Source organism: Ambystoma mexicanum, chromosome 10, assembly GCF_040938575.1.
Source record: "Ambystoma mexicanum isolate Mex_15411 chromosome 10, UKY_AmexF1_1, whole genome shotgun sequence".
Classification (NCBI taxonomy): domain Eukaryota; kingdom Metazoa; phylum Chordata; class Amphibia; order Caudata; family Ambystomatidae; genus Ambystoma; species Ambystoma mexicanum.
In genome coordinates, this window is record NC_090932.1 from 625,356,542 (window position 1) to 625,383,917 (window position 27,376).

At 45.6% G+C, this 27,376-nt stretch overlaps 1 protein-coding gene across 12 annotated transcripts in view; it reads left to right on the forward strand.

Moving 5' to 3' along the window:
- The window catches only part of AGFG1 (ArfGAP with FG repeats 1), a 1,171,945-nt gene that overhangs the window by 212,996 nt on the left and 931,573 nt on the right, over positions 1-27,376 (forward strand). For all 12 annotated transcript variants that reach the window (XM_069618220.1, XM_069618222.1, XM_069618215.1 and 9 more), the window contains exon 4: positions 13,313-13,475. In XM_069618220.1, the coding sequence (XP_069474321.1) occupies positions 13,313-13,475 (163 nt within the window). The remainder of the gene's footprint in view (positions 1-13,312; positions 13,476-27,376) is intronic.

Here is a 27,376-nt window from a genome sequence, read left to right on the forward strand (position 1 = left end):
TCTATACCCTGAAATCCAACTTTGAAATCTGCGCAAAATTGATGGTAACATTGTTTAATGAAGTGATGGTAAACAAACAGGTCCCTGAGTCTTGGAGAGAGAGTCCATAGTTGTCCCAATATTCAAGAAGGGCGATGGAGGCGAGCCGAAGAACTATCGACTGATCGCCCTTCTTGATTCATTGGTTAAGCTTTTTGTATTTGTTGTATTGCGTGACTTGAATGCTTCGGTGATGAGAAGTGGCAGACTTAATCCCAGGCAGTCAGGATTTATGAAGGGTGTAGGGACGTCCCTCAATTTGTTTATCCTCAACGTACTGCAGTATTAGGCGATTCAAAAAATATTTTATCTATATGGCATTTATAGATCTACAACAGGCTTTCAATGGAGTAGATGGGCAGCACCTGTGGGCTAAATTGAAGAGCTTGATTGGCCCGACGGTTTTGTTAGAGGCTATCCAATCACTATACGGGACTTGACATCTATACAAATTAGGATAGCGACTGATGGGACCCTGTCAAGGGAAATCCTCACTTTTTGTGGGCTTTGAAAAGGGATGCACCTTAGCCCCATTGTTATTTGATCTGTACATGTGGGACTTGGGGAAATCACAGGAGGGTATTCGAGCTCTCGCCGCCCACCCCTCCCAAGTTAAATAACCATGAGGTCTTGTGGCTCCTACACGCCAATTACATAGTATTCTTGGATTTAACTGCCATAGGTCTGCAGCGAAGAATTGACACCTTTTAGTGGTCATCTACGAGTAAATGGCATCAAAATAAATGTAATGAAATCGAAGGTGTTGATTGTCATCTGCAGGTAGGAAAGGGAAGGAGTCCTTTGTGTGGCAGGCTGAAGCCCAGTCCCTAGAAACTGTCGAATCAATTGTATACTTGGGAACAGTGATATACAAAAATCTAAATGAAAGTGTCCAGTAGTGTTTTTTTTGAGGGGCAAACTGAAAAAGTATGACTCAAGGGGCAGCCATTCACCAGAGATATGGTGCGTTCTCGCTAACACTGGTATAAGTGTTAGTGTATAAACAGAAGGTGGTCCAAGTGTTCACATGCAGTGTTAAAGCCTCATTCAATCTTCGATGGAAAACATGGCCGCTATTGGAAGGGTACTTCTAGCGTAAGGTATTGAGGCTACCAAATTCACTTCCGGTGGCAGCCATACGGCATGATCTTCGACTGCAATCTATAGTTTCCATAGTGTTATGGAAATCAATATTGCTGTATCGAAAATGTACGATGGCTGAGGGGGCCCTCCCATTTGCCATTTTAAGAACCCAGGAACAAAAAGGCTGTGAAAGAACGGAAATCAAAAATAGAAAGGGTTAAACAACAACATGTTAAGCAGAAACCTGTGCAGTTCCCTCTGGGACCACTGCAAAAGATTTAAGATTACAGGTGTTGGCAGTAAACCCACTTGGTAGCAGTCTGTACCACACAGATTCACTGTGGTAGCGGTGGCTGAGCAGTCAGACTTCCCTCAAGAAGAGTTAGGCAGTATATAGAGGATACAGGATAGGTACAGAGGCACAGTAGTACAAGCAAACACTGACCAGCACTAGGTGTAAAAGTATATACTTATTTATTTTAAAGGCACACTCATAAATTACACTAGCACAGAAAAAGGTAAGTAAGTCAAAACACAGTCACTATTACTTATATGTACATCCCTAGTCATTTGTTGGACAAGTCTAAGTTAACACCACTTATTTCCAAACAGAGGTGAGCGCTTAACATCAGATGGCACTCCAACAAGTTATTAGAAAAGGGAGGGGAAAAAGCAGAAGTAATGAAAGCAGCAAGGTAAAACACTTTTCACATAAGGTTAAAAAAAGGCAGTCAACTGTGGAACAAGGAGAATTGGTTCGTGGCCCACTTTAGAGAGAGCCAGGCGAAAATATGCCCAAGATCACACAATGTCACAAGGCTTTGCAGGTGAGTAGAAAAGGTTTTACCGAATTTAGAAAAAGTTTAGTTAGGGTGTCCCAGGTTCGAGAGCCGAGGGCTAAATCTACCCCGTACAATCGGTGGCAAGGGAAGCCGGGCGGAACACAGTACCTTTTAAAAGTGGAAAGGATCCTCCAGCGGTGGTAGTTGTTCCTGGTAGTGGGTGCAAGTCGCAGCGTCGTCCAGAGGAAGAGGTGATCTCGACGTGGAGGAAAGCTGAAGGTCGTTGCACTACCAGGGATGAGACCAGCTGTGGAGTTTTCCGGTCACAAAGGATTTTACCCCTCTTTCGCGGTTGAGGTAAAAAGTGGTATCCCGGTTGCCGGGGTGCTGGGCACAGGCAAGGCGGCCACGAGATACTTCGGGACGGCGAAAAGAAGGCAGCAACTGGTTGTCCCCACCAGTTAAGGGAAGGAGACTCTCCGGCGGGAGATCTCCTCTGTCGTCGGAAAAAGTGGTGAGACGGTTCTGCAGGGCTCCACCGGTGGTGTCGTCTTGGCAGGTCGGCTCGGCTTCTCTCTCTTCGGCTTCTTAGGTCCTGTGGCGACTTCTGAAGAACCAGCCCCAAAAACCCTGCTTTTATGCAGCAAACCCCCATTCATACAGCCTAGCTGTCACTCAAACATGCTAAGTGGTGAGCGAGGTGGCTCACCACTTGGGCCAATCACACCAGAGTGCGACATGAGTTGGCAAGGCAACTCAGTCCAGCGTGCCTAAACCCCCTCCCACACCCTCTGTGGTACCCAGACAGAATGGCACCACTGTGGAGGGCTTCTGTGCAGAAGCCTGCCAAAAGTGGAACAAAGGCTCGACTCGGGTTCAGGGTTACTGAAGTGAACCTAGACGCCATTTTGGCCGCTAGTTCTGGCAAAAAATCCCAACCGGTGAATTTATATTAAATGAATAAACCGGCGGTATCTTTAACATTGCACCAAAAAGTGGTGCATTAAAAACAATGGGAAATCCCATTGGGAAATATTCCGGTGGAATATTTCCGTGGTATCCACTGCCACCAGCCAGAACTCGGCGAGGGGGGACGGGACAGTACCCCCTTGACAACAGACCCAGGGGCAATCTAATTGCCCCTACCAGTACTTCCACAGTAAGATGGTTTGTACTGGTTAAGTTCCTAAGTTAAGACTAGTAAAGTCAATGGTGACTTTACAGACCCAGGGAGACAGTAGTCAGTCCCAGGGTGTGGAGTCTGTTTGGGGGTCTCTATGACACCCCTGTGTTACTGCACTGAGGGTGCTGTGTAACACACATTCAAAAACCAATGATAGCCAATGGGGAAAAAAATACCCCCTAGCCCATAAGCACATAGCAAGTCACAGAAACACTCTTAAGTCATGTCCAAGAATGAGGGTAAAATAGTCTCACTCTTGGCAGGAGAAGAATAAACCCCAAAAAATCCAGCAAAGCTGCTGGGGGACTCACTAGGTTAGGGAATTCAGCCTAAACAGAATTCCCCCTAACACTCGCCCCCCCCCCCCAGACTAAGGGACAGGAGGATTTAATCCACTCCTGGATGAACCTCATACCTCTAGTCGATGACATACATCCTAGAGAGTCCATCAGCATTTTGATGGTGACACCCTGACCTGTGCTCAATGGTGAAATCAAACCCTTGGAGGCAGATTGACCATCTCAATAGTTTTGGATTTTCCCCTTTCATTTGCATTAACCATCTCAAGGGTTGGTGGTCAGTCTGAATGACAAAAGTAGAACCATACAAGTATGGCCTAAACTTCTTCAGTGCCCACACAATAGCAAAGCATTCTCTTTCGATTGTTGCCCACCTTGTTTCAGGATCCTTCAGTTTTCTACTGATGAAGCAAATGAGGTGTTCCCTACCCTTCTCATCCAGTTGGCTAAGAACTGCACCTATACCTACATTGGAAGCATCAGTTTGTACAATGAAAGTTTGGTGGTAGTCAGGAGCTCTGAGTACTGGTGCTTGGCAAAGAGCTTTCTTCAGGTTTTCAAAGGCCTGATTGCATTCCTCATTCCATTTGACCTTTTTAGGGAATTTTGGAGAGGAGATCACATTCAGAGGAGAAGCTATGGTCCCATAGTTATCAATGAAATTCCTGTAGTACCCAGTGAGGCCTAAAAAAGCTCTCACCTGGGTCTGAGTAGTAGGTGTTGTCCAATTTTGCACAGCTTCAATCTTGCTGAGCAAAGGCCTTATTTCTCCACCTCCTACCTCATGTCCAAGGTAGACCACTTTACTCTGTCCAAGTTGGCATTTGCTTGCCTTTATGGTCAGATTGGCCTGCTCAAGAGCCTGCAAAACATGTCCTAAGTGGGTCACATGTTCCTCCCAGGAGTGGCTGAATACTGCAATGTCATCCAAGTATGCCATGCAGAAGTCTTCCATCCCAGCTAGAACTTGGTTCACCATCCTTTGGAATGTTGCAGGTGCATTTTTCAGTCCAAAAGGCATAACCTTGAATTAGTATAGGCCAAATGGGGTAGAAAATGCAGTTTTCTCCTTGGCATGGTCTGTCAGGGCTATTTGCCAATAGCCTGACGTAAGGTCCAGTGTGCTGAGGTACTTGGCTGCACCAAGTTTATCCACCAACTCATCTGTCCTTGGCAAAGGGTGGGCATCAGTCTTGGTGACTGCATTAAGAGCTCTATAGTCCACACAGAATCTCAACTCTTTGGATCCTGCCTTTGGTACTAACACCACTGGGCTAGACCATGGACTAGTAGAGGGCTCTATTACCCCGAGATCAAGCATCTTCTTGACCTCACCTTTAATGTGGGTTCTGACATGTTCTGACATTCTATATCCTCTGCTTTTGACTGGCAGACAGTCACCAGTGAGTATATCATGCTGTCCCCAAGGGGTCAAGCCTGGTGAAAGTGAGAACAGGGGAGCAAACTGATTTAACATCGCTTTGCACTCCTCCTGTTGTTCAGGGGTCAGATCTGAAGAGAGATTAACTCCTTCAACCTTTTTGTCCAAAGGTAAGCCTCTCAGGAGGTCAGGTAGAGTTTCACTCTCCTCCTCCTCCTCTTCGGATGAAGCTAGAAGCAAGGCTCCTACTTCTGGTCTAGAGACATAGGCTTTGAGGCGGTTGGTGTGGAAGACTCGGGGAGCTTCCCTGGGTTTGCCCAGATCCACCAGATAGTTGACCTCTCCAAGTTTTCCCACAACCTTGAAGGGTCCCATCCATTTGTCTTGCAAGGCCCTCCCTCTGCCTTGTGGAAGCATAACTAGAACTAGCTGGTCTTGAGTAAACTCAACCATGTTAGCCTTCTGATCATGGCAATGTTTGATCAGAGCTTGGCCAGCTTTCAAGTTGTCACTTGCTTCTGCCATCATGTGTGACATTCTCCTTTGGAGACCTATCACATAGTCAGTCACTCTGACTGGCTTGGGGGAAGGAGCACTCTCCAACCCCTCCTTAATCAGGGCCAAGGGGCCTCTGACTGGATGGCCATAGAGAAGTTCAAAGGGAGAATAACCTACTCCCTCCTGAGGGACTTCCCTATAAGCAAATAGAAGGCATGGCAGTAGAAGGTCCCACTTCTTCTTAAGGGGTTCTTCTAAAGCACCTATCATGCTCTTCATAGTTCTGTTAAACCTTTCTACCAACCCGTTTGTCTGAGGGTGGTATGCGGTTGAGAACTTGTAGGTGACTCCGCAGGTTTTCCACATGGCTTTCATGTAGTTGGACATAACATTTGACCCCCTGTCAGAGACCACCTCCTGAGGAAACCCAACCCTGGTAAAGATACCAATGAGGGCCTTAGCCACAGCCTGAGCTGTAACAGTCCTCATAGGAATTGCCTCAGGGTACCTAGTAGCATGGTCTACTACAACAAGGATAAACCTGTTGCCTGAGGAGGTTGGAGGATCAAGGGGACCAACAATGTCAATCCCTACCCTCTCAAATGGGACTCCCACAACTGGGAGAGGCACTAAAGGTGCCACATTCTTGGAACCAACCTTACCAGAAGTCTGGCAGGTATGGCAGCTCCTGCAATATCTATCTACTTCAGCCCCCATCTTTGGCCAATAAAAGTAGAGGGAGAGCCTTTCCTTGGTCTTCTTGAAACTCAAGTGACCAGCCAAAGGAATCTTGTGGGCTAGTTGCAAGAACTGTTGTCTGTTCTCTTGGGGCACTACCAGGCGTTGGTAGGCTCCAGGTTCAGATTCAGTGGGTTCACTGTAGAAGAGGCCATCTTCCCAGTGTAATCTATACTTCCCAGGCTCTTGCCCATCAGCCTGAGAAGCGGCCTGTTGGCGGAGACCCTCCAGAGTTGGACATTCTCTTTGTCCCTTACGAAAAGCTGTCCTGCTGGGTCCACCTTCTGCCAGTAAAGACTGCAGCTCAGGATGGTCAGCCGGGTCTAGGTCTCCAATAAGTTCTGGGCCTCCTACTAGCTCTTCTTCAGAGTCTAGTTCAACCAGACAGGGTTGTACCTCCCTCTCAGCCTCAGCTGGAGGTGGAGTTACAGGTGTAACTTTGGACAACCTCGGGGAAGTCTTGTTGGAAGCACTGGAGTGCTTGCTGTAGGCTTTTTCCTAGGAGTCTTGGGTTGCCCCTTTGCTCCTGATCTGGTAGTTACTGCAGTAAGTTGCTCCAGTGGGAGAGTAGTGATTTCTGTCATCTCCTGAGATAAACCTCGCAGGGTTTTCTCTCTTGCAGGTTTGGTGAGCTCCTGTAACCTTTTACTAGGAGGTCTGGGGGTATGTGACACAACTCCAAGAGCTTTCAGGTAATTTCCCAACAGAACCCTTCCTGGCACTTCACATTGTATACTGACAGGTATCTTCACAGCCATATCATTACACTGGATGAGAACGGGTAACTGGGGACACATCTGCACAGGCCCTCCAGCTAACTTGGTGAGGCATTTGGGTGCCTTAGCAACATCCTCTGCCTTGAAAAATGATTCATCCACCACAGTTATGCTGGCCCCAGTGTCCCTGATGGCAGGAGTCTCCTGACCATTCACGTGGACACTGTCCTTATAATACTCTTTAGTATTATCTGGGATAGAATTATACACATCTAAATTCTGTTGTTCCCACAACCCCAGAGAGACGAAAGAAACACTGGCTGAGACTCCAGTGGGTTCATCAGCCAGTAGTAGAAAGTTTCCACTTGCCATAGTGACTTCCTCCTCTGGAGCGAAGGCTAAGGAGACAAGCTGGACCCCTGAAGGTTTACCCTTACATCTGGGATCTCCTTTCACATGGTCAGTAGCCTTACAAACATAACAGGCCCCAAAGGTCCTTTGGAATGGAGGCTTGTTCTGACCTCCTTCTGGTTTAGCACCAGAAGGTATACTACTCTGCTGTGGTTTCCCGGGTGGCTTACCCTTATGGTTTGGTTTGGGGCCCTCTTTGGAATTAGAATTATTAGAATTCTCTTTGGAGTCTTTCTTAGGCTGTCTTCCCTCATCCTTCTTCTGAGTTACCCCAGAATCCTTGTGAGTAGCCCGGTTGGCAACCCACAAGTCAGCAGCCTTAGCTAGTTTCCTAGGATCTAATTCCCCTGAATCAGCCAAGTGCTGTCTAAGCTCAGGAGAACAGGCATCATAAATTGACTCCATCATTACAAGATTCCTCATTCCTTCATAAGTGTTCACTTTGTAACCCTTAATCCATCCCTCTAAGTTTTTCAACCCTTCACACACCCAGGTAGCCCAAGGGGTACCATCATGCTTTTTGAGGCTCCTAAACCTCTTAAGATACTGGGAAGGGGTCTTCCCAAACCTAGCTATCAAAGCTAGTTTCACACATTCATACTCTTTCCTATCCTCCTCCCCCAACTCCATTACCACATCAGTTGCAACAGGGGGAAGCCTAGAGAACAACCAGGTGAGTAACTCATTACCTGTGATCTTCTGGAGCCCATGATTATACTCAAACATAGACAACCAATCCAACACATCCAACTTAGGCTCATACATACCAATCAATTCCTTAGGCATCCAGGGTCTTTTAGGATTGGAACTTCTAGAGGAGCCAGAGAGAGAAGCATTCTCAACAGACAATTTTTTCATTTCTAGCTCATACTTGAGCTCCATTTCCCTTAGCCTTAGTTCTTTGTCAGTTTGAGCATTACGTTTCTTGTACTCTAATTCAAGTTTCATTTTAGTATTGAGGGTTAAATGTGGGACCTGGCAAAGGTCCAGTAGGTACAGCTGGTTGATCAGATAGAGGCCTAGAGGGAACTTCTACAACAGCTTCATCCTCCTCTTCTGGTTCTGACCCAAGATCATCAATACTTTGTTCACTATCAATATCATTTGTTCTCTACATTTGCTGGAGTGATAGGTTCCTCTGAACCATCATCCAGACTTTGGTTTTCTAACAACCTTTTTATTAGCTCCATTGTCTTTCCTTTAGTTATGAGATTCTTATGCTTACAGAGAAGTCTTAGACAATCAGCAGTTTTTGTAGCAAGGGATTCTTGACTATAACTTTCCATAATAGACAGGTTAGACAATGACTTATTCTTTCTTGTGCTTAAGCTTTGTGGTTAGTTGCACTAAGGTATCTCAAAAGTACACTAAAGTGTATACTCAATACAAATCCCACCGCTGCCACCAGTGTTAAGCAGAAACCTGTGCATTTCCCTCTGGGACCACTGCAAAAGATTTAAGATTACAGGTGTTGGCAGTAAACCCACTTGGTAGCAGTCTGTACCACACAGATTCACTGTGGTAGGGGTGGCTGAGCAGTCAGACTTCCCTCAAGAAGAGTTAGGCAGTATATAGAGGATACAGGATAGGTACAGAGGCACAGTAGTACAAGCAAACACTGACCAGAGCTAGGTGTAAAAGTATATACTTATTTATTTTAAAGGCACACTCATAAATTACACTAGCACAGAAAAAGGTAAGTAAGTCAAAACACAGTCACTATTACTTATATGTACATCCCTAGTCATTTGTTGGACAAGTCTAAGTTAACACCACTTATTTCCAAACAGAGGTGAGCGCTTAACATCAGATGGCACTCCAACAAGTTATTAGAAAAGGGAGGGAAAAAGCAGAAGTAATGAAAGCAGCAAGGTAAAACACTTTTCACATAAGGTTAAAAAAAGGCAGTCAACTGTGGAACAAGGAGAATTGGTTCGTGGCCCGCTTTAGAGAGAGCCAGGCGAAAATATGCCCAAGATCACAGAATGTCACAAGTCTTTGCAGGTGAGTAGAAAAGGTTTTACTGAATTTAGAAAAAGTTTAGTTAGGGTGTCCCAGGCTTTCCCAGGTTCGAGAGCCGAGGGCTAAGTCTACCCCGTACAATCGGTGGCAAGGGAAGCCGGGCGGAACACAGTACCTTTTTAAAAGTGGAAAGGATCCTCCAGCGGTGGTAGTTGTTCCTGGTAGTGGGTGCAATTCGTGGCGTCGTCCAGAGGAAGAGGTGATCTCGACGTGGAGGAAAGCTGAAGGTCGTTGCACTACCAGGGATGAGACCAGCCGTAGAGTTTTCCGGTCACAAAGGATTTTACCCCTCTTTCGCGGTTGAGGTAAAAAGTGGTATCCCGGTTGCCGGGGTGCTGGGCACAGGCAAGGCGGCCACGAGATACTTCGGGATGGCGAAAAGAAGGCAGCAACTGGTTGTCCCCACCAGTGAAGGGAAGGAGACTCTCCGGCGGGAGATCTCCTCTGTCGTCGGAAAAAGTGGTGAGACGGTTCTGCAGGGCTCCACCGGTGGTGTCGTCTTGGCAGGTCGGCTCGGCTTCTCCCTCTTTGGCTTCTTAGGTCCTGTGGCGACTTCTGAAGAACCAGTCCCAAAAACCCTGCTTTTATGCAGCAAACCCCCATTCATACAGCCTAGCTGTCACTCAAACATGCTAAGTGGTGAGCGGGGTGGCTCACCACTTGGGCCAATCACACCAGAGTGCGACATGAGTTGGCAAGGCAACTCAGTCCAGGGTGCCTAAACCCCCTCCTTCACCCCCTGTGGTACCCAGACAGAATGGCACCACTGTGGAGGGCTTCTGTGCAGAAGCCCGCCAAAAGTGGAACAAAGGCTCGACTCGGGTTCAGGGTTACTGAAGTGAACCTAGACGCCATTTTGGCGTGGAGTTCTGGCAAAAAATCCCAACCGGTGAATTTATATTAAATACATAAACCGGCGGTATCTTTAACATTGCACCAAAAAGTGGTGCATTAAAAACAATGGGAAATCCCATTGGGAAATATTCCGGTGGAATATTTCCGTGGTATCCAATGCCACCAGCCAGAACTCGGCGAGGGGGGACGGTACAGTACCCCCTCGACAACAGACCCAGGGGCAATCTAATTGCCCCTACCAGTACTTCCACAGTAAGATGGTTTGTACTGGTTAAGTTCCTAAGTTAAGACTAGTAAAGTCAATGGTGACTTTACAGACCCAGGGAGACAGTAGTCCGTCCCAGGGTGTGGAGTCTATGTTTGGGGGTCTCTATGACACCCCTGTGTTACTGCACTGAGGGTGCTGTGTAACACATTCAAAAACCAATGATAGCCTATGGGGAAAACAATACCCCCTAGCCCATAAGCACATAGCAAGTCACAGAAACACTCTTAAGTCATGTCCAAGAGTGAGGGTAAAAGAGTCTCACTCTTGGCAGGAGAAAAAATAAACCCCAAAAAATCCAGCAAAGCTGCTGGGGGACTCTCTAGGTTAGGGAATTCAGCCTAAACAGAGAATTCTCCCTAACACAACATAATATTGAAATCAAGGTGTTAGCTGGCAACCCACTTAAAGTGTAGGATATTCTTAAAAGGGCAGATTGGATCGAAATTATTGAAGCCAGAGGTAGGGATACCCTGAACTATGGGTGGTGGAAAGAGAAGAAAGGGTTGAATAACCTGTCTATGTATCTTCAGAAATTTCCCTCAGCATTTCAGAGACCTCCTATTGAGGTGCCTCCTGAATATTATGCCTACAAAAGAAGTTCAATTACGGAGGCATCAAATAAAGGCAGACTCTGCCTACTGTAGATACTGCGAGGAAAAGGATCAGTTGGTATCGCAAGTCCATTTTGCGACTGAGTTCGGTAGCAACCGAACTTGGAAGCCTTTACTTCGGAGGTCAATTAGGTAAAATAAGGTCACTAGTACCGGTAGAATGGTGCAATTTGTTGTTACAAGGGGAAAGGGTGGGTTTGGTAGTGGCAGCCATGAAATTTGTTGTTAATTTTAAGAGTGTAAATAAAGAAGTGAGGAAATGGCTGTTATTCTGGCTCCCTCCGTTTTAAGCTTTGAAATGCGATTTATAGATGGATAGGATAGGACCTTAAAGTGTGTTTTTAATTTGTTTTTTGGCACCTTTATGGTTTCTGCCTTTGGTCTTTGTTCTTGGTTTGTTGTGTTTAAGAGGGGAATCTATGGAGAACGTATTGTGATGGAACTTGAGGATGTGAACAAAACAGTTACAGGTTTCTTTTTGCTTTCTTTGTATGTTTGCATGAAACCAATAAAACTTAAAACGAAAAACAAAAATGGGGCCAGCCCAAGATCGATCTCTTCGCGATGGCGGTGAACACTAAGTGCCAAAGGTCGACAGCAGGTTCCCGCAACCGAGGAGCATGGGGGATGCATTATCATTCCCATGGGAGGGACGGTTCCTGTACACCTTCCCTCTGTTTCCACTCATATTACGTATCATTAACACACTCAGTGCCACTCCAGGATAATACTTGTCGCTCTAGCGTGGCCAAGGTAAATCTGGTATCCAGACCAACTACTTCTGTCAGTGGCCCTGTCCATCCGGCTGCTGCTGTTCCCGGACCTTCTCGCCAGAGAAGGGGGTGGGCGATTCTGAATCACGACCTGGAGTCTCTGAACCTGAGGGCATGGCTCCTGCAGCCCTAGAATTTGGAGGTTACGCTTTACCCGCGGAAATGAAAGGACATCCTGGCCAGGGCCAGAGCCTCATCAATGTTGAAGTGTTAAGGACATGCATGGAAATGATTCTCTGTGTAGTGCCGGACTCAGAAGAATACCCCTCCGTGTGTGACGGCTCTGCATCTTTTACCATACTTACTTTCCTTGGCCAAAGCGGGACTGGCTCACGCCTCTATCTGGGTGCATCTTGCAGCCCAATCCAGGAACACCAGGTATCCAGGAGGACCTTCGCTGTGGTCTCACAGCCTCGTCAAGGAATTCCTCAAGGGACTGTTCAGAACTTTCCTGCTGGTTAAGGCCCCTGCTTGGGAGCTGAATGTTTTGCTAATTAAGCTCATGGGAATGACCTTTGAATCTATGTATCAGGCACCACTCGAGTTTCTCTCGCGGAAGTCGATCACCGCGGCCAGGCGGGTCGGGATTATTCAGGCCCTGGCTTGTAAGCAGCCTTACTTGTCTTTCCACACTTAACTTTTATGCAAAAGGTACAGTCAGATTTCCGCCTCAACAAACCTTTGTTACCAGTCTTCTTTCTGAATCTGTCGCCGCCAGCGGAAAGGGCCTTGCGTTTGCTGGACGTTTGGTCATGCCTTGATGTTTTCTGTGGCACGAACAAAGAATTTTCAGAAGACTTCTCAGTTGTTCGTCAATTTAGGACCTGTAAATCTGGAAAGGGCTTGTTGAAGGCTTCCATCTCCAGGTGGCTCGCCGGCTGCATCATGCACGGTCATTCGACTGGCTAGCAGACTGCTGCCAGGCCATCCAAGGGCCCACTCCATCACAGCAACGACAAGAGTTTCTTTATGGTGTGCCCCTGCTAGACGTCTGCAGGGCTGCTACGTGGAGGTCCATGCACACCCTCACAAGGTTTTACTGCGTCGACAGGGATTCCAGGGAGGAGTCCCGAGTCAGCCAAGTGGTGCTACGCAACCTGTTTGCTTGAGTTATGTTCCAGGGGTAGTGTTTATTGCTTCTGTTGAGCCTTGGCACTTCCTGTGGTTTTGTATAATGTACTGTGTGTAATCGTTATTCATGAGCATGTGAATCCATGCATGCTGGAGAAGGTTTGTTAGTTACCTGTAACTATTCTCCAGCATGGGTCATGGATTCACAATTGAGCCCTCCCACCTTCCTCTCTGTGGCTCTTCATGGTTCAGAGGAGAATTCTCCAGCATGGGTCTGGCATGGATTCACAATTGAACCCTCCCACCTTCCTCTCTGTGGCTCTTCATGGTTCAGAGGAGAAATACAGTTTTAAAGTGAAACTGTTTTTTATTTCACCGAGGATTCCCAGCCTGATGACAGGAAATATTCATGAGCATGTGAATCCATGCCGGATAACAATAGTTCAAGGTCAGTAACTTAAACCGTATAGTATAATTGGCACACATTTGTTGATGAAATAATTCCAATCTCTGCAACCACATTTGAAAGCATAGGATTTTTAAATGAGTGATATCACTTGATTTTGTTTTTTTTTTCAAAAGGTATGTGCCTCCGGACCAAGCAAAGGTGGTGGCATCGGTCCATGCTTCGATTTCAGGTTCTTCAGCAAGCAGTACAAGCAGTACTCCTGAGGTGAAGCCACTTAAAACTCTCTTAGGAGAGACTGCACCAGCATTGCACTTAAACAAGGGAACTCCTACACAGGTAAGCAGGAAGCTACGCATTTGCAGTTGCTTATGTTAATCTGTCACGAATAAAGAATTTTTCTGAGGGTGGCATCACTATATTGTGGGATAATGATTCTCCCCAAGTTTATAGACCGAGGCACAGCTAGTGGCTATACGTTAGGGATGGGTCATTATCCTAATCGATTAATGGCCACTCTTGAGGCCTATAAGGGTACATGCCATGCAAATTCTTACTAACTTACTAAAATGTGGTGATTTATTTTGTTTAAATTGAGCCTGTCAATCTAGAGAATCTTTTTTTTTTTGTTGTGTGTAACTTTGTATTGTTTTCAACAACCGTTAACAAAAGACAGTGGTTCCATGAATCAAGCCCCCCCCCACCCCCCCCTTCAAATCAAAAATACAAACTTCTCGCCCTCCATTGGCCTTGTACAATAAATGTTAATCTTGCTGCTATATCCAGGTTTTCCATCACCCACAAATGTATTCCCCCCACCCCCTCCAAAATGCACTCACCCGTCTGTATGTAACAATCGTGCACAAAGTCCCCTCTTGGGTATTATCAGCAGTCTATCATGGTGTCTCCTCTTCAGAGCGCAACTCAGACTGTCTGGCCTGTCGCACAAGGTATTGCTTATAGGGAGCCCAGATGTCTTTGGGCCTGGTACATGGATTAACCTTTCTCCCGTACTCCATTTATGTTTTTATAATGCAGAATATTCTCCTTCCACCTCCCAGTGTAGGACTGTGTGCCCTGCCCCACAACATTGACACTCTCCTTTTTAGCTTAAAGTAGCAACACACCTGTTGGCTTCCTCACACGGCCAGTGATCTGCTTGGCCTATCCTAACCAAGCCACTTTCGAATCGGGCTCCACCCTCTCCACTATAATAACACTCAGCATCTCGAAGACTTCTTCCCAAAACCGTAATATTGACAGACTTCTCCATGCTATGTGCAAGAAGCCTGCCTGGTAATCGTGCTTCCGGCACATTCTTCTGGGGGTATCAGGAAACAGTCTATGCAACCTTTAAAGGGTATAATAGTATTTATGAAGGTATTTAAAATGAGCTTAAATTTACTATTCAGAGCAATCTTTCTCATCTGCACAGAAAACTCTCCATACTTTTTCCTTTATGGTAACACTCAGACCTCCCATTTCCCCGGGATGACTGCCCAACCCACCCTGGTTTCCTGTATTGTACTGTAGAGATTAGACACAATCCTGCTGCTATCCATGCTCTCGATCATTCCATCCAACATAGCGGCAACTGCAGGCTCATTCGGAAAGGTGGAAAATAAACTCTTCAGGGAGTCCCTTAGTCTAAAGTACAAAAACAAATCCAAGGGTGTAACAACCGTTGTTGGGAACTATCCGTTTGGGAAGAGGTCCTGGAAACATGGATTGCACATCTGTTTCATACATTGTATTTATCAGAGCTCGCCAGTCAGTGGCAACCCTGGAATCTGAGTGATGAGAAGCTTGGGTGAATATAGTACCTCTTCCCCTCCCTCTCAATTCATACCCCCGATCTGCATGATAACTCCACCATGTTCATTACTTTAGATGACCTTCCGGGACTGTTAATAGTTTCACCCTAAGCAGGGATGCCGCTGTAAGTGCTGTTTCTATTTCCACATGTCTCCTTTACATTCCTCTCCCCATACCAGTATATCAGAAATCCCACCTGAGCCGCCTCATAATCCCTCAAAATCTGGCAATGCTAAACCCCCTTTATCAAAAGGAGCAACCAGTTTCTTCCATGATGTTTGTTTTATTTGATAATGCGCACCAAACCCTCGGGTAGCAGGGCGCAACAGTTAAAGAATATTTAGAGCTTGGTTACAATTGGTTATTACAATACATATATTAGCATGATATAAATACACCGAAACAAGGAATGTGAAATAAAGGGTATAAGTATAAGCAAGGTCATGGAGCAGGATGTCAGACGGGTGTCATTCAGTGAGAGGTCTAGGTTTGTGAATGGTCTTTCATGCGGAGCCAGTTCTGAATGTTACATCTGAATCTGGAATAAGGCTGGTCCTTTCTAAAGGCAGTAGGTAGTGTATTCCAGGCAATAGCAGCTTTGACTGGGAATCTAGCTCCTCCAGCTTTGGACAGTTTGAGCATGGGTACTTCTAGGCAGCGATCTTTGGATGCTCTCGTGTGGTAGGTGGAGGTTCTTCTAGAGAATCTAGCTGAGAAGTATGGGGCGCAACCTTATTAAGGCCTTTGAACGTAAGGGATACTTTTTTAAGAAATACCCTGTTGCTCATTTTTAGCCAGTGGTTATCTTTCCTAGTGTTGTAAATATGCTCTTTACGAGGTATATTGAGAGCTGCTTTTAAAGCATTATTTTGCAGTATTTGCATTTTATTTACAGTGTTTTTGTTCGCGCCCGCATAGAGGGCGTTCCAGTAATCAAGCTTGGACATTATAAGTGCATTGGCAAGCGTGATGCAGTTGGGTTTGGAGAGATAGGGTCTGCAGGCCCGAATCATTTTACAAGTATAAGCTGTGGAAGAGGCCATGGAGCCAACTTGCTTTTTGAGAGATCATGTAGAGTCAAGGTAGAAACCCAGAGTTTTAACCTTAGTGACTACTTTGATAACATTACCGTCAATGTTGAAGGCAGCATAGCTCGGGCTAAGTTTTCTCAGGTTGGAGTCAGAACCCAGGATCAGGATCTCCGTTTTGTCATCATTTATGCAGATGCCATGTGAGGCCATCCATGTCTAAATGAGGGAATATATCTTGTTTACGAAGGCTGAGTCTTCGACAAAGTTGCCCGACAGGGGTATAAGGATCTGGGTGTCGTCAGCGTAGTTCATATATGTGATGCCTAGCCTGTCAAGTTTGTGGAAGAGTGGCTTAGTGAAGATGTTGTACATTGTTGGAGAAACGCAGGAACCTTGTGGAACGCCACATGTAATATGGATTGGGTCTGCTGAGGCTGATGGGGAGAGCACTCTCATCGTATGGTTTTCAAGGAAGGCTTGAATCCATGCTATGGCTTCACTCGAGAAATGGGCAGCTGATGCTAGGTGTTTGCATAATACTGCATGGTCCACCAGATCAAAGGCTGCAGATGGTTCAAGGAGGAGTAGCAAAGCTGTTTTCTCTTTACCCTTTAGCTCGTCAATTTGTGTTTTGAGGTCGATCAGGGCTGTTTCAGTGCCGTGTTGTGGTCTGAAACCAGATTGGCGAGATCCTAGAAGTTGTTTTGCCTCCAGATACTTTTGGATCTGGAGGTAGGCAACTCTGTCAATGATTTTGAGGAGAAAGGGGACAGTGGTAATGGGTCTATAATTAGTCGGTATGGCTGGATCTAGGGTTTGTTTTTTAAGGCTTGGTAACACCCAGGATTCTTTAAGGTTCAAGGGGACAGTGCTTGTATTAAAGGAGGCATTAATCAGCTTTGAGATAATGCTAAATCTCTAGCGGCATCCTTGATAATTTGTGCGGGGCAGCTGTCGCCTTGGCAATTGGAAGGTTTCAGAGAGAGGATAACCTTTTCTGTTTCAAGTATGGAAATATTGGTGAAGTTGAAGGGTTTGTCAGTGCAAGGTATGTCGACCCATGAGGTAGAGGGTGTATCTGTGTGGGAAGCTTTTTTGTTGGCTATTTTAGTCTGCAGAGTTGCTATTTTATTGGCTAGGGCATTTTGGATACTAGTACACCATTGTTGTCTTTAGGGACGTTGTCTACTGGTGTAATAGGGTTTTCTATTTCTCGGAGGATGGTGAAGAGTTCCTTAGAATTAGAGTTGGCCTTGGTAATTCTGTTACTGAATGTGTTCTTTTTGGTTTGGATTATTTCTTTCTTATATTTCTTGGCTAGGTTGGATAAAGCTGTTTTGTTCTCATCCATAGGTGAGTGTCTCCAAATGGCTTGGAGTTTCCTTTTTTGAAGGCGAAGTTCTTTAAGGTATGGTGTAAACCACGTATTAAGATGGGAATTTTGTTTACTCTTGCACAGTTGACTGGGTCTATGATGTCCAAGGCCATGGACATGGTATGGTTGAAGGTCTCAACTATCTCGTTGGGGTTGGAGTTTTTTGTATTGGCGGAGGGGGCTGGTAAGAGAAGAGGTAATAGTTTCAGCCGTTATTTCTTTTTTACATCTAGTTGGGAGAGGCGGTGCAGTTTCAGGGTTTGTCAATTTAGGTGACTCACTGGTGGAATAGAAGCCAATAAGATGATAATCAGCACAGTCTTGGGGACTTATTTTGGAAATATTGATAGGGCAGTTTAAGTTGGCTATCCAGTCTAATGTCTGTCCTTTTTTGTGTGTAGACTCTTGGACTTGTTGGGTCAGGCCATGTTCAACTAAGATCAATTGTATAGATCGGGCTTGTTTATCCTCTACATCATTAAAACCCAAGTTGAAATCCCCTAGTAGTAAAGGTTGAGTGGATTACTTTATATTATTGGTTAGGAGGCTGGAAAGGTCTTCCTCAAACGTACTTAAAGGTCCGGGTGGTCGATATATTAGGAGGATAGTTAGTGTACTGTTATTGGAGTTTGGTAATTTAGCTACCAGTAAGTCACAAGATTTAATTTCAGGGGGGGTTGAAAGCCTTAGCCAGTTTAGTTTTGGCTATGATAGCAAGGCCGCCTCCTCTATTGTTGGGTCTGTCAACTCTGAGTATGTGGTAGTTGTCTGGTATGGCAATCATGAGTGCAGGACCTGCCGCATCGTGAAGCCAAGACTCAGTGATGGCCATAAGATCTAAGTCGTCAGAGGTGAGTACGTCCGAGATTTTGGTAGAATGCGCAATAAGGGATCTTACGTTGATGAGGGCTCCTGAGATGGTGATGTCTTTATTCTGCTCTGGTAAGGGTCTTGTTTTGCAATATTTAGTCCGCTTGGAGTTGTGACTAAGATACGTGGTGTGATGTGTCTGAGTTTCTTGTATTCCTTCGTGGGCTGGGGCAGGCAAGTTAAGGTCAGTGTCATGGGGTTTGTGTTTGGTAATTTGGGGGCTGTTTCTTATGGTTTTAGGCTCATAGATCCTAAGCAGTCTAGCTCGGAGTCAAGCGTTTCTTTCCTGCAACAGTCAGGGTGTGGAATTGATGCACATCATGATTATGAAGGTCCAGAGTATCATAAGGAGAGTATAGATTAGTAGATTTTTTAAGGTGTGAATAGTACTTGGAGTAGGGGCCTAACTCAGGGTGATAGGTGGAGATTTATTCTAGCGGTATGAGTACTAGTATAAGTAACATCCAATGGCAAAGAGTTCACAGGCGGCGATATCTGGCGCAGTATGGAGCATACAAATTAGGTCGGTGCCTAGCGAGTGGGGCTATGGCAAAATACAATATAGCAGTAGTACAATATAGCAGTAATATGGCTAGCGAGTGGGGCTCTGGCAAAACACAATATAGCAGTAGTATGGCTAGCGAGTGGGGCTCTGGCAAAACACAATGTAGCAGTAGTATGGCTAGCGCGTGAGGCTCCGGCAAAACACAATATAGCAGCAGTATGAATGCAGTGTGGAGCCCACAAAATGGGTCACCTGGTAAATAAAGGTTCTGTGGTAGAACACAAAGCAGTAATGAGGTAGCTCGGAGCGATGCGCACAATATCGGCCGCTTGGTAAAAAGGTAGGCATTTAGAATGTAGCAGTAACGGGGTGTATCATACTTTCAGAAGTTTAAGCCAAGGAAGACCAATGCGACCTTGGTGGCACTGTTAAGATCAGCGTAACTTGCGGTGCGCATAGGATCAGTGACTACTCACTGAACAGGGTGTTACAACGTGCATTGCGAGGTAGGAGACAGTTGTAGAATGGAGCGAGACAAAGTCTTAGTGCAGGATCGTAGGCTGGGCCGACTTTAAAGGCATTACGCAAAGTGTTGTCTTAGTGTCGAGGCCTTTATTTGAAAAGGGGCGGAGTAATCGCTGTATGTCTTCCAGCGGCAAACAGGGGCAAACAGGGCCTTATGATGGCCTTGGGGATGGCCGGCTCATCCGCCTGTTGGCGGATGTTCCTTTTCAAAAGGGAACGTTGCCTAGCAACAAGGGGGAAGCCTTGCTTCCATGCCGCCCGACATTTTGATTCCAGGCAAAGTCGACGTGTGCGGTTGCGGGCTGCAAGGCAAGAAGGAAGGTGAAGATTTAGCACACAAACTAAACCGGCTGGTGCCCCGCCAAGGCACAATGGGTGGATCTCACCAGAGGGGCACGGTTACTGCTCCGATGCTTCGTTGTCCGCGACACTGCTCCTCATGGTGTGGTGGTCAGACATGCTAATCAGCAGGCAGTTGGTGGGGGGCTCCTGCCCTCTCACACACCAGATGGGCTGATTGTGTGTGTGTGTGTGTGTGTGTGTGTGTGTGCGCGCACACGCGCTTGTTTGCCTTGAGAGCTGCCATGGGCACATTTTAAGAAGACTTAAAGAAATCTGGGTAGCTGGACCATCTTTACTAACAATATCCTCCCATATAGATTAACCGGTAACCTCATCCATCTACTCATCACCATTTGTGTATGTTCTAATACCTTTTCATCGTTTCACTGATATAAAACATCAGAGGATCATACAATATCTATCCCCAGATATAGGTTATAGATAAAATGCCTTGGAACCATAAACCATCTGAAAACTGCCTTGTACAGTTACTGAGTGGGAAGAGCACTGACTTCGTAACATTAAATTTCAGACCAGAGAAATCCCCAAATTCCAACACCTCCTTCACAATTGGCCCCAGATAAACTTGCGGATTGCTATGATATATCATGTCATCCGCATATAGGGAAACCACCACCCTGTGCCTATTCAACTGTATTTCTCTGGGTACATGCTTATCTCCGATTATATCAGGCAATGGCTCGATTGGGTGATGGCGGACACCCCTGTCGGGTGCCCCTCTCCAGTGGAAAGACAGGTGAATGCTGACAGTTCACCCTGATCCTCGTACTGGGCAGGGTATAAAGCAATGAAACTAAAGACAATAATTCCTCTCCCATCCCGATCCTGCGTAGTACCATAATAAAATAAGGCCTTTCAACTGAGTTAACCGCTTTTTCTGTGTCCAATAGCGCTGCTTCAATAGAATCCCCCTGTGGAACTACAGACATAAAACCAAATATCTGCTGCAAACCATAGCATGCGGAGCACCCCAGAATGAATCCGGATTAATCAGTCTTAATACATTTATTCATCAAGGGCACCAACAACCAAATTGATAAGCAAGATAGGATGGGAGGAAGAGCACTCTTCAGCCTCTTTACCCGGTTTCAATAATACTGCGACCACTGCCTCTCTCATGGAATCCGTCATTCGACCCTCCCGGAGAGACTGTCGATGGACCTAAAGTCGATATGGTGCCAATCTTAACACAATACACTTTTAAAATTCGGCTGTGAAGCCATCTGGACCCGGAGCCTTCCTGGACGACGGCTCATTAATTGCTTGCAGAATCTCTTGCTGCGTAATGGGCTGACACAGCCATTCCGTCTCTTCATCTGCAAACCAGTGAAGCACAACCTTATTTAAGAAAACTACCCATCTTGGTTAGTTTGTGAAGAGTACAGACGAGTTCAAATGTACAGAATTCCTGAATGATATCTCTGTCCGCAAACTTCAATTCACCCTGCATATTTTTATCAGATAAAATACGCTCCCTGGGTGTACCAACTTTAGCAGCCGTCACAAGTAACCTACCTGGGCGATGGCCTTCCCCATATTGCCTAACAGCTGTCTGCATGGGGTCAATTTTGCATGTCGGGCTATCCATTTTCCCATCCAACGATTGTATGCTAGCTTGAAGCTCATTAAACATTACTTTAATATCATTAAGCGTACTAGTGGGGTCCAAGGAGGAAGATTAAGATCCCTTGCTAGGCGATTACTCGATCACCTTGTGATTTTTATCCTGGTTGGGAGTTTCAAATTGCAGCTTCGATTGTTGTTTCCCCCTGTATGCGATTAAGACATAATGCTGCACCAACAACCTTGTTTCTGTGCAACACCTCCACTTAGATTCTGCCCTTGCCCTGAGTCCAAATAATCCACACAGTCAGTCGTATTGGTCCCCACTAGAGCCTGGCAGATCAGAACGGGCGTCCACCCAAATAGAGTAATATACAATGTTCTGCACAGTGAAGGTGTATTTGGGTAACAAACCACTCGACCACCGTTAAAAAACCAGTTGATCACTGCCCTGTTACAAAGGCAATCTGGACTATCCATCGAAAATAAATTCATTGAATTGAAATCCAACAAAATGTATTAATTGAAAGTTGTTTCCATCAAAATGCAATTTCATTGAAAACATTTAGTTGGATTTCGATTAGGGTTAGGGGGGTGCCCTTGAGGGGTGTTTGGGGGTAAACCCCCCAATAAAGAAATTGTTACATGAAGTTGTCAGTGCCGAAATACTTTCAAGATTTCAGGCATGGACAGCTCCATGTAACGTTTCAACAGGGAAAATAAATGCATCGAAATGCTATCTTTTACATTTAAAAGTACACATCCATCGAAACTTGTTCATTCCTATATTCGATGGACAAGTTTCGATGGATGTGTACTTTTAAATGTAAAAGATAGCATTTCGATGCATTTATTTTCGTTGCATTTTCTTCAATGGTTTTTCTTTTTGATGGTTCTTTTTTGATGAAACACCATAAACCTCACACAGCTTTCCTCAATGTGCTGTCCATCATCCTTCCCCCCAGAGGGTGAGTCTGTCCCACACTCCGTCTCCAGGTGCCTATGTATCTTTAAGTAGACTGTGCCTCACACACCTTGTCCAGAGGCCGTTCCTCTCAACCTCTCAGCCCAAACGTCTTCTGAGCATATAGCACACTCTTGTCTAAACCAGGCTGGTATTCCTTCAAATATCAGGATTTCCTCATACATAATAGGCGTAAGCAGTAGAAGCTCCTCTATATGTAAGAGCAGTAACACATCTCCTTCCAACACATCCACTCCGCTGGAATTTTTGAGCACCAGGGGGTGGTACAGCTCCCTCTTGATATCAACTGCAGTCCCCTGCCCTCACTTAACTACAGGGCTCTATAGCTCCCTCTGCCACCCCTCCAATGTTAACCCTGCCACCGTCCTGCAGTGTAGTGTCTGTTAACAAGGTAACAGGTTACTTGACTCTACGCTCGGATTCTCAAAGTGAGTGCAGTGCGCTCCTCCTGCCAGACCAAAATCACGGTGCGCCCAGTGCGAGTCCCTGTAAGATGTTGCCCGAAGCCTGCAGAGTCAAATGCCCAGCTGGCACACTGTAGGGCGCAAACCCAGTCAGCCTTCAGTACTGCGGTGTCCGCTGCTGACTTCCCCGCTATAGATACTCTGTATTTCACCCGCCGGGTCCGCTCACCCCCTCCCTTCTTTGCCGCACCACTGCTTCGTTACTACTTTACATCACGGTCGATGGCCACACTCATCTAGGGTTCCGGAGAGCTGCCTGCTGCCCCTGCCCAGTACTACACTCTGCTGCATGGCACCCTGATGACATCGGGGTCCATCCATGGACTGTCTCCACCTCCACTTGCAGGGCACACCACTCGGCAGACAAGGTATGTTGTCTGGCGGCCATCTCATAAAGTGGTGCTTCCTCACCTGCAGCACCGCTGCCTTTTTTAAGGGTATCGGCAGAAGGCTGCGAGCACTGTAAGTGATTTCAATCCGGCACACACCCAAGTCAAAGCTCAGCATGTAGTGCACAACTGAAATCTTTATTTATTTTTGTCAAAAAGTTCAATATTCTGAACACTCATATAACACCCTTCTACTGAAACCCCCCCGCCCCCCTCCTCAGACCCCTCACCTGTCACACTGAATCAGGAATCCGACTGGTTTGCAAAGGTAAATATTTATTTATGTATTTAAGATTTAATCACAATATATTTTAATAGGTAAACACCAATCACCAATGGGGTGACAGAACACTGAATAATATCTTTAATACATGAGGAATAGGTAATAGGCAAAACAAATGCAAAACAGAAAATACTTTTGTGTTGGTTCAGATCAGATAGCACTGTGGTTAGCAGTTCCCCCTGCAACACCCTTCAACCCCCCATTAGGCAAAGTAAGGAGATAGGCGGAAAGAGCAGGTAATCGGGAATAACACAAATCACACAGAATATCAGTCCCACATTCCCCCAGCAAACACAAGAGAAAAACGGAATTGACTTTCAGCTGTCAGACTGGCTTTCAAGATGGTCTTAGAATGGACTAGGCAAAAACACCAAATATGGTAAAAAATACTGAAATTGTTATAAGCCGCTTTGGATAGTTACACACAAGCACAAGCAATGATTTGGTCAGCAGAAAACAATGGAAATGTCAAGGTCCAAGTCGGAAGCAGTTTAGAGCTATTTTACACATGTAAAACTCACATTTTTAATATCGCTGCAAACATTTCATTGTGCGATATTCGCAATAACGGGAGATTCGCACGGAGTTACAATGCTGGATGTTGGGAACAAGTAGGAGTTGAAGTTATGGAGGTTTTGGCGCGAGAATGAAAAACAGAAATACACTTTTAAAAATGACAAATGAGTTTGCTTACACTAGGGGATGACTACAAAGAAGTGAATACCATACAGGGATTACATTCACTGGCTCAGGGTGACCTATCTGATAAGGAAACCCAACTTCAGATGAGAAAAGGGTCAGCGCAAAGATAGTTCTAACAATACTGGCTCTAAATGAAAGATTGGATGGGTCTGAGATTGGGATAAGACTATGCAAAGTACATATGCTATGGGACACAGTTCTTCCTATTTATTCTCACAAGATAAGTTTTTAAAATGGGACCGTCGGCTCTGGTCAGGATTGGGTCTGGTCCAGGAAAGAGAGCACATCGGGCACAGGACTGGATCCTCTAGACCGGTCGCTAGATTGGCACAGGATCTCCTCTCCTAGTCTGCGGGTATTTGGATCAGCTGGATGGCGAGTCCCTCAGGCAAGCCTTGTGGTGGCAAGCCAGAGAATTTCTGGATACTGGTTCAAAAAGGCCTTCTCACACCACATAGCGTGTTACTGAGTGGGGAGAATAAATTTGAGGATTGGGGCCGCTGGAAATCAATAGTCTCTATTGATGGCAAGAGATTTGGCATCTGGATCTGGAAGAATATTTAAAGCTGGATGTAGAAAGCTGGATCAGAGTGCTTCACCGGAATCAGGAAGGTGGCTGGATCTGGGAGTCCCTGTGTGTTGTCAGCTGTCTCTGTTTATGCTTAAAAATGACATCACAAAGGGTGTGTGTGGGCCGGATTAGCTAAGCTTGCCCCTGTGAGCTGGGATTGGACTCCACTTCATCTCTGCCTTGCAGTTTGAGTGATTGGCTCAAGGCTGAATGACGTCAGGTTTTAGGATTTGCTTTACAATCCTTAGAGACCTCCCTTTATCCCCTGGTCTCAAAATCTGATTTTATATTAAATGTACATTTCTTCATCGGTCCCCTTTTATACAAATCACACACAAAGATACCAAATTTTACTTATCAGCTATTCCTCAAAACCCTGTAGCTGTGGGATCATGTCTCCCTTTCTACAGAATGTTGCCTTTTTCGCTATGAACACACTTTTCAATTTTTATGCAAGTTTCTACAAATGTGCATGTTTAACATAGGGACATATGTGTACATTTTCACAATTCTAACAGTAATACATTTTGCATAAAACCACATATCTTGCCCTTCCGGTCCAGAATGTCACACAGTTCTACCGCCTCTTCACACGTGCAGCCAGAAATTAAATGAACTGTCATTTTGATATTGTTCACCATTTTAAATAGCAAGTTATAAGTATTTTAAAAAGTGTTCTTTGTTCATGTTTAGCAACAGATGGTTGCTTGTTTCTGTCTCTTTTTGTCTCCCTGCAGTCCAGGAGCATGCTCCTCCTTGTTTGTTCCTTCTACAGGCCATTTATGACCCTCTTCACACTTCTAGTTTCCTGAGCTGCAGCCTTGTCATTGTTCCTTTGCTCTCTGTAAACCAAATTATGGTCTAACCAGCAATTAACACCTCCCCGTGAGTTTCTGCTCAGAGGAAGGCCCTCCTTCTGGGAAAAAAACCTGCTTTCCCAGTTTTTTTTCAACTTCAGCCAAGCTAATTCCTTCTTAACCTAACAAAACCCACATTGGTTGCATCACATACAAATACATTTCTTTCTTGGCCTTAAAATCTGTGGAAACAAAAACACAACTAAAATCTGTATTCCTTTTTGGCAACAAACCTGTTTGTTTGCTAATTCAGCAGACTTTTGAGTTTTAGGTCATTTTAAAGCTGCCTTAGTACTCCTCTGACAGCTGTCATTCAGGTCGCCATGGGTACTGCACCCAGATTGTGGCATAGAGGCTGTCATTTTTCAGACTTTGTATGTTTCACAATGTTTCATGTGATACATGAATTTTAGCACCAGGCAAGATTGTGAATGTTGAAAGTGTTGTGTTATAGGCATTTTGGAGTTTTTGGCAACAAAGCAAATGTCATTTGTAGGCACATTTTTGGGTTTCATTTGCAAAGTGCTGCTTCTCTCTGCACTCGGTTTGCTGGTCATAGAGCCCACTGGCACATTTCTGCAGGGTGTGGTCTATTCCACCGCACATGCACCACGGGTGGCAGGTTGTGCATCCCTCTTTTTGTGTGCTGAAGCACACAGTTTTTGTAGGTTTTTGGCACGCACAAGGGTTTTGCCGCCATTGTTGCTGTTTCTTTCCCCATAACTGGCAGGGTGATGCCGCATAGCAGAGTGGGTCAGTACATCCCACAGCACATCAACCGCCTTTCCTTTTCTCCTTGTGTGCCCTCCGGCACTCAATCCGTAATACTCTGGCCCCTGCACAGCAAGGACACGGGGAAGACGTCAGTGCGCACCTTACTTCAAGGAAGATCTAGTCTGGGTGCTCTGTGCCCTGCGCGTGTCTTCCCATGCTGATTCTGCAGCAGGGGCTCCACTCGCACTACAGGTGCAAATTCCACACAGCCTCGAGCAAACAAACTTTTAAGGGGTGTTCCCCAGGTAATCACACAGCATATCTGCTGTAAAACTTAGTGGTATTGTGGAAAAACTCAGGCTATCACCTGGATTGCTTGGGGCTTCTGTGAGCTCAGACTGGTGGGCATCTTGGCTGGGTACGCTAGCACCCCCGCACCTCCTGATCTAGTGCATCTTTAATTCATTTGTGATCACAATGCTCTTAAAAGGCTTTTGGAAGTGAACATACATGTCTTCCATGTGAAAGATAAAACTAAATTGAGTAGATGGTGACGTCATTTGTGAAGGTCACTATTGCAGATTTTCCCAACACACCTTTGCACTGTACATAGTTTTCTCTCAGGGTTCAACAGCAGGTGACTGAACTGACTGAACCTGTAAGCACCTGGGATTTAATGACTCTGGGTGGTGTGGTCCGTCCGGGGACTTTTGGAAGAGGCTGAAGTAGAAGACTGGCCCGGGGCTCTGTGAACCCACTTCTTGTTTTACCGTTGAGCTACAGAACAAAGCTTGCTTGTGCCTCGTGCAAGTGTCTTTTCCAAGCGTGCCTGCATTTTACTTACTTTCTTCTCCATCCTTTGAGTGGGCAATCGGCAGTATTTCAAACCTAGGCTAAGGAGTTCATTCTCTGAGGTGCATGAATGCTTTAATTTCCATGGTGGTGTTTTCCTTGCTGTTTGCAGTGAAGCTTTTGTTTCGTTTAATCCAAAGCAGATATCCAATGCAATGCTTAGTGAATGTCCTTTTTAGTTCCATAGCTAAAAGTGTTAGATTGATCATCAAGGCTTCCCATTTTTAGTTTTCGCATTCATTGTTATGGGATGTGATCTTGCATAAAGCCATTCTGCTGCTGTTGGTCCTGCTAAGAATGAACAGGTGTTGGGTTTTTAGTGCAATAAAGAAAGTCTGATGACCAAACCTGTGGGGTTGATGGGTGCAGGTCAGAA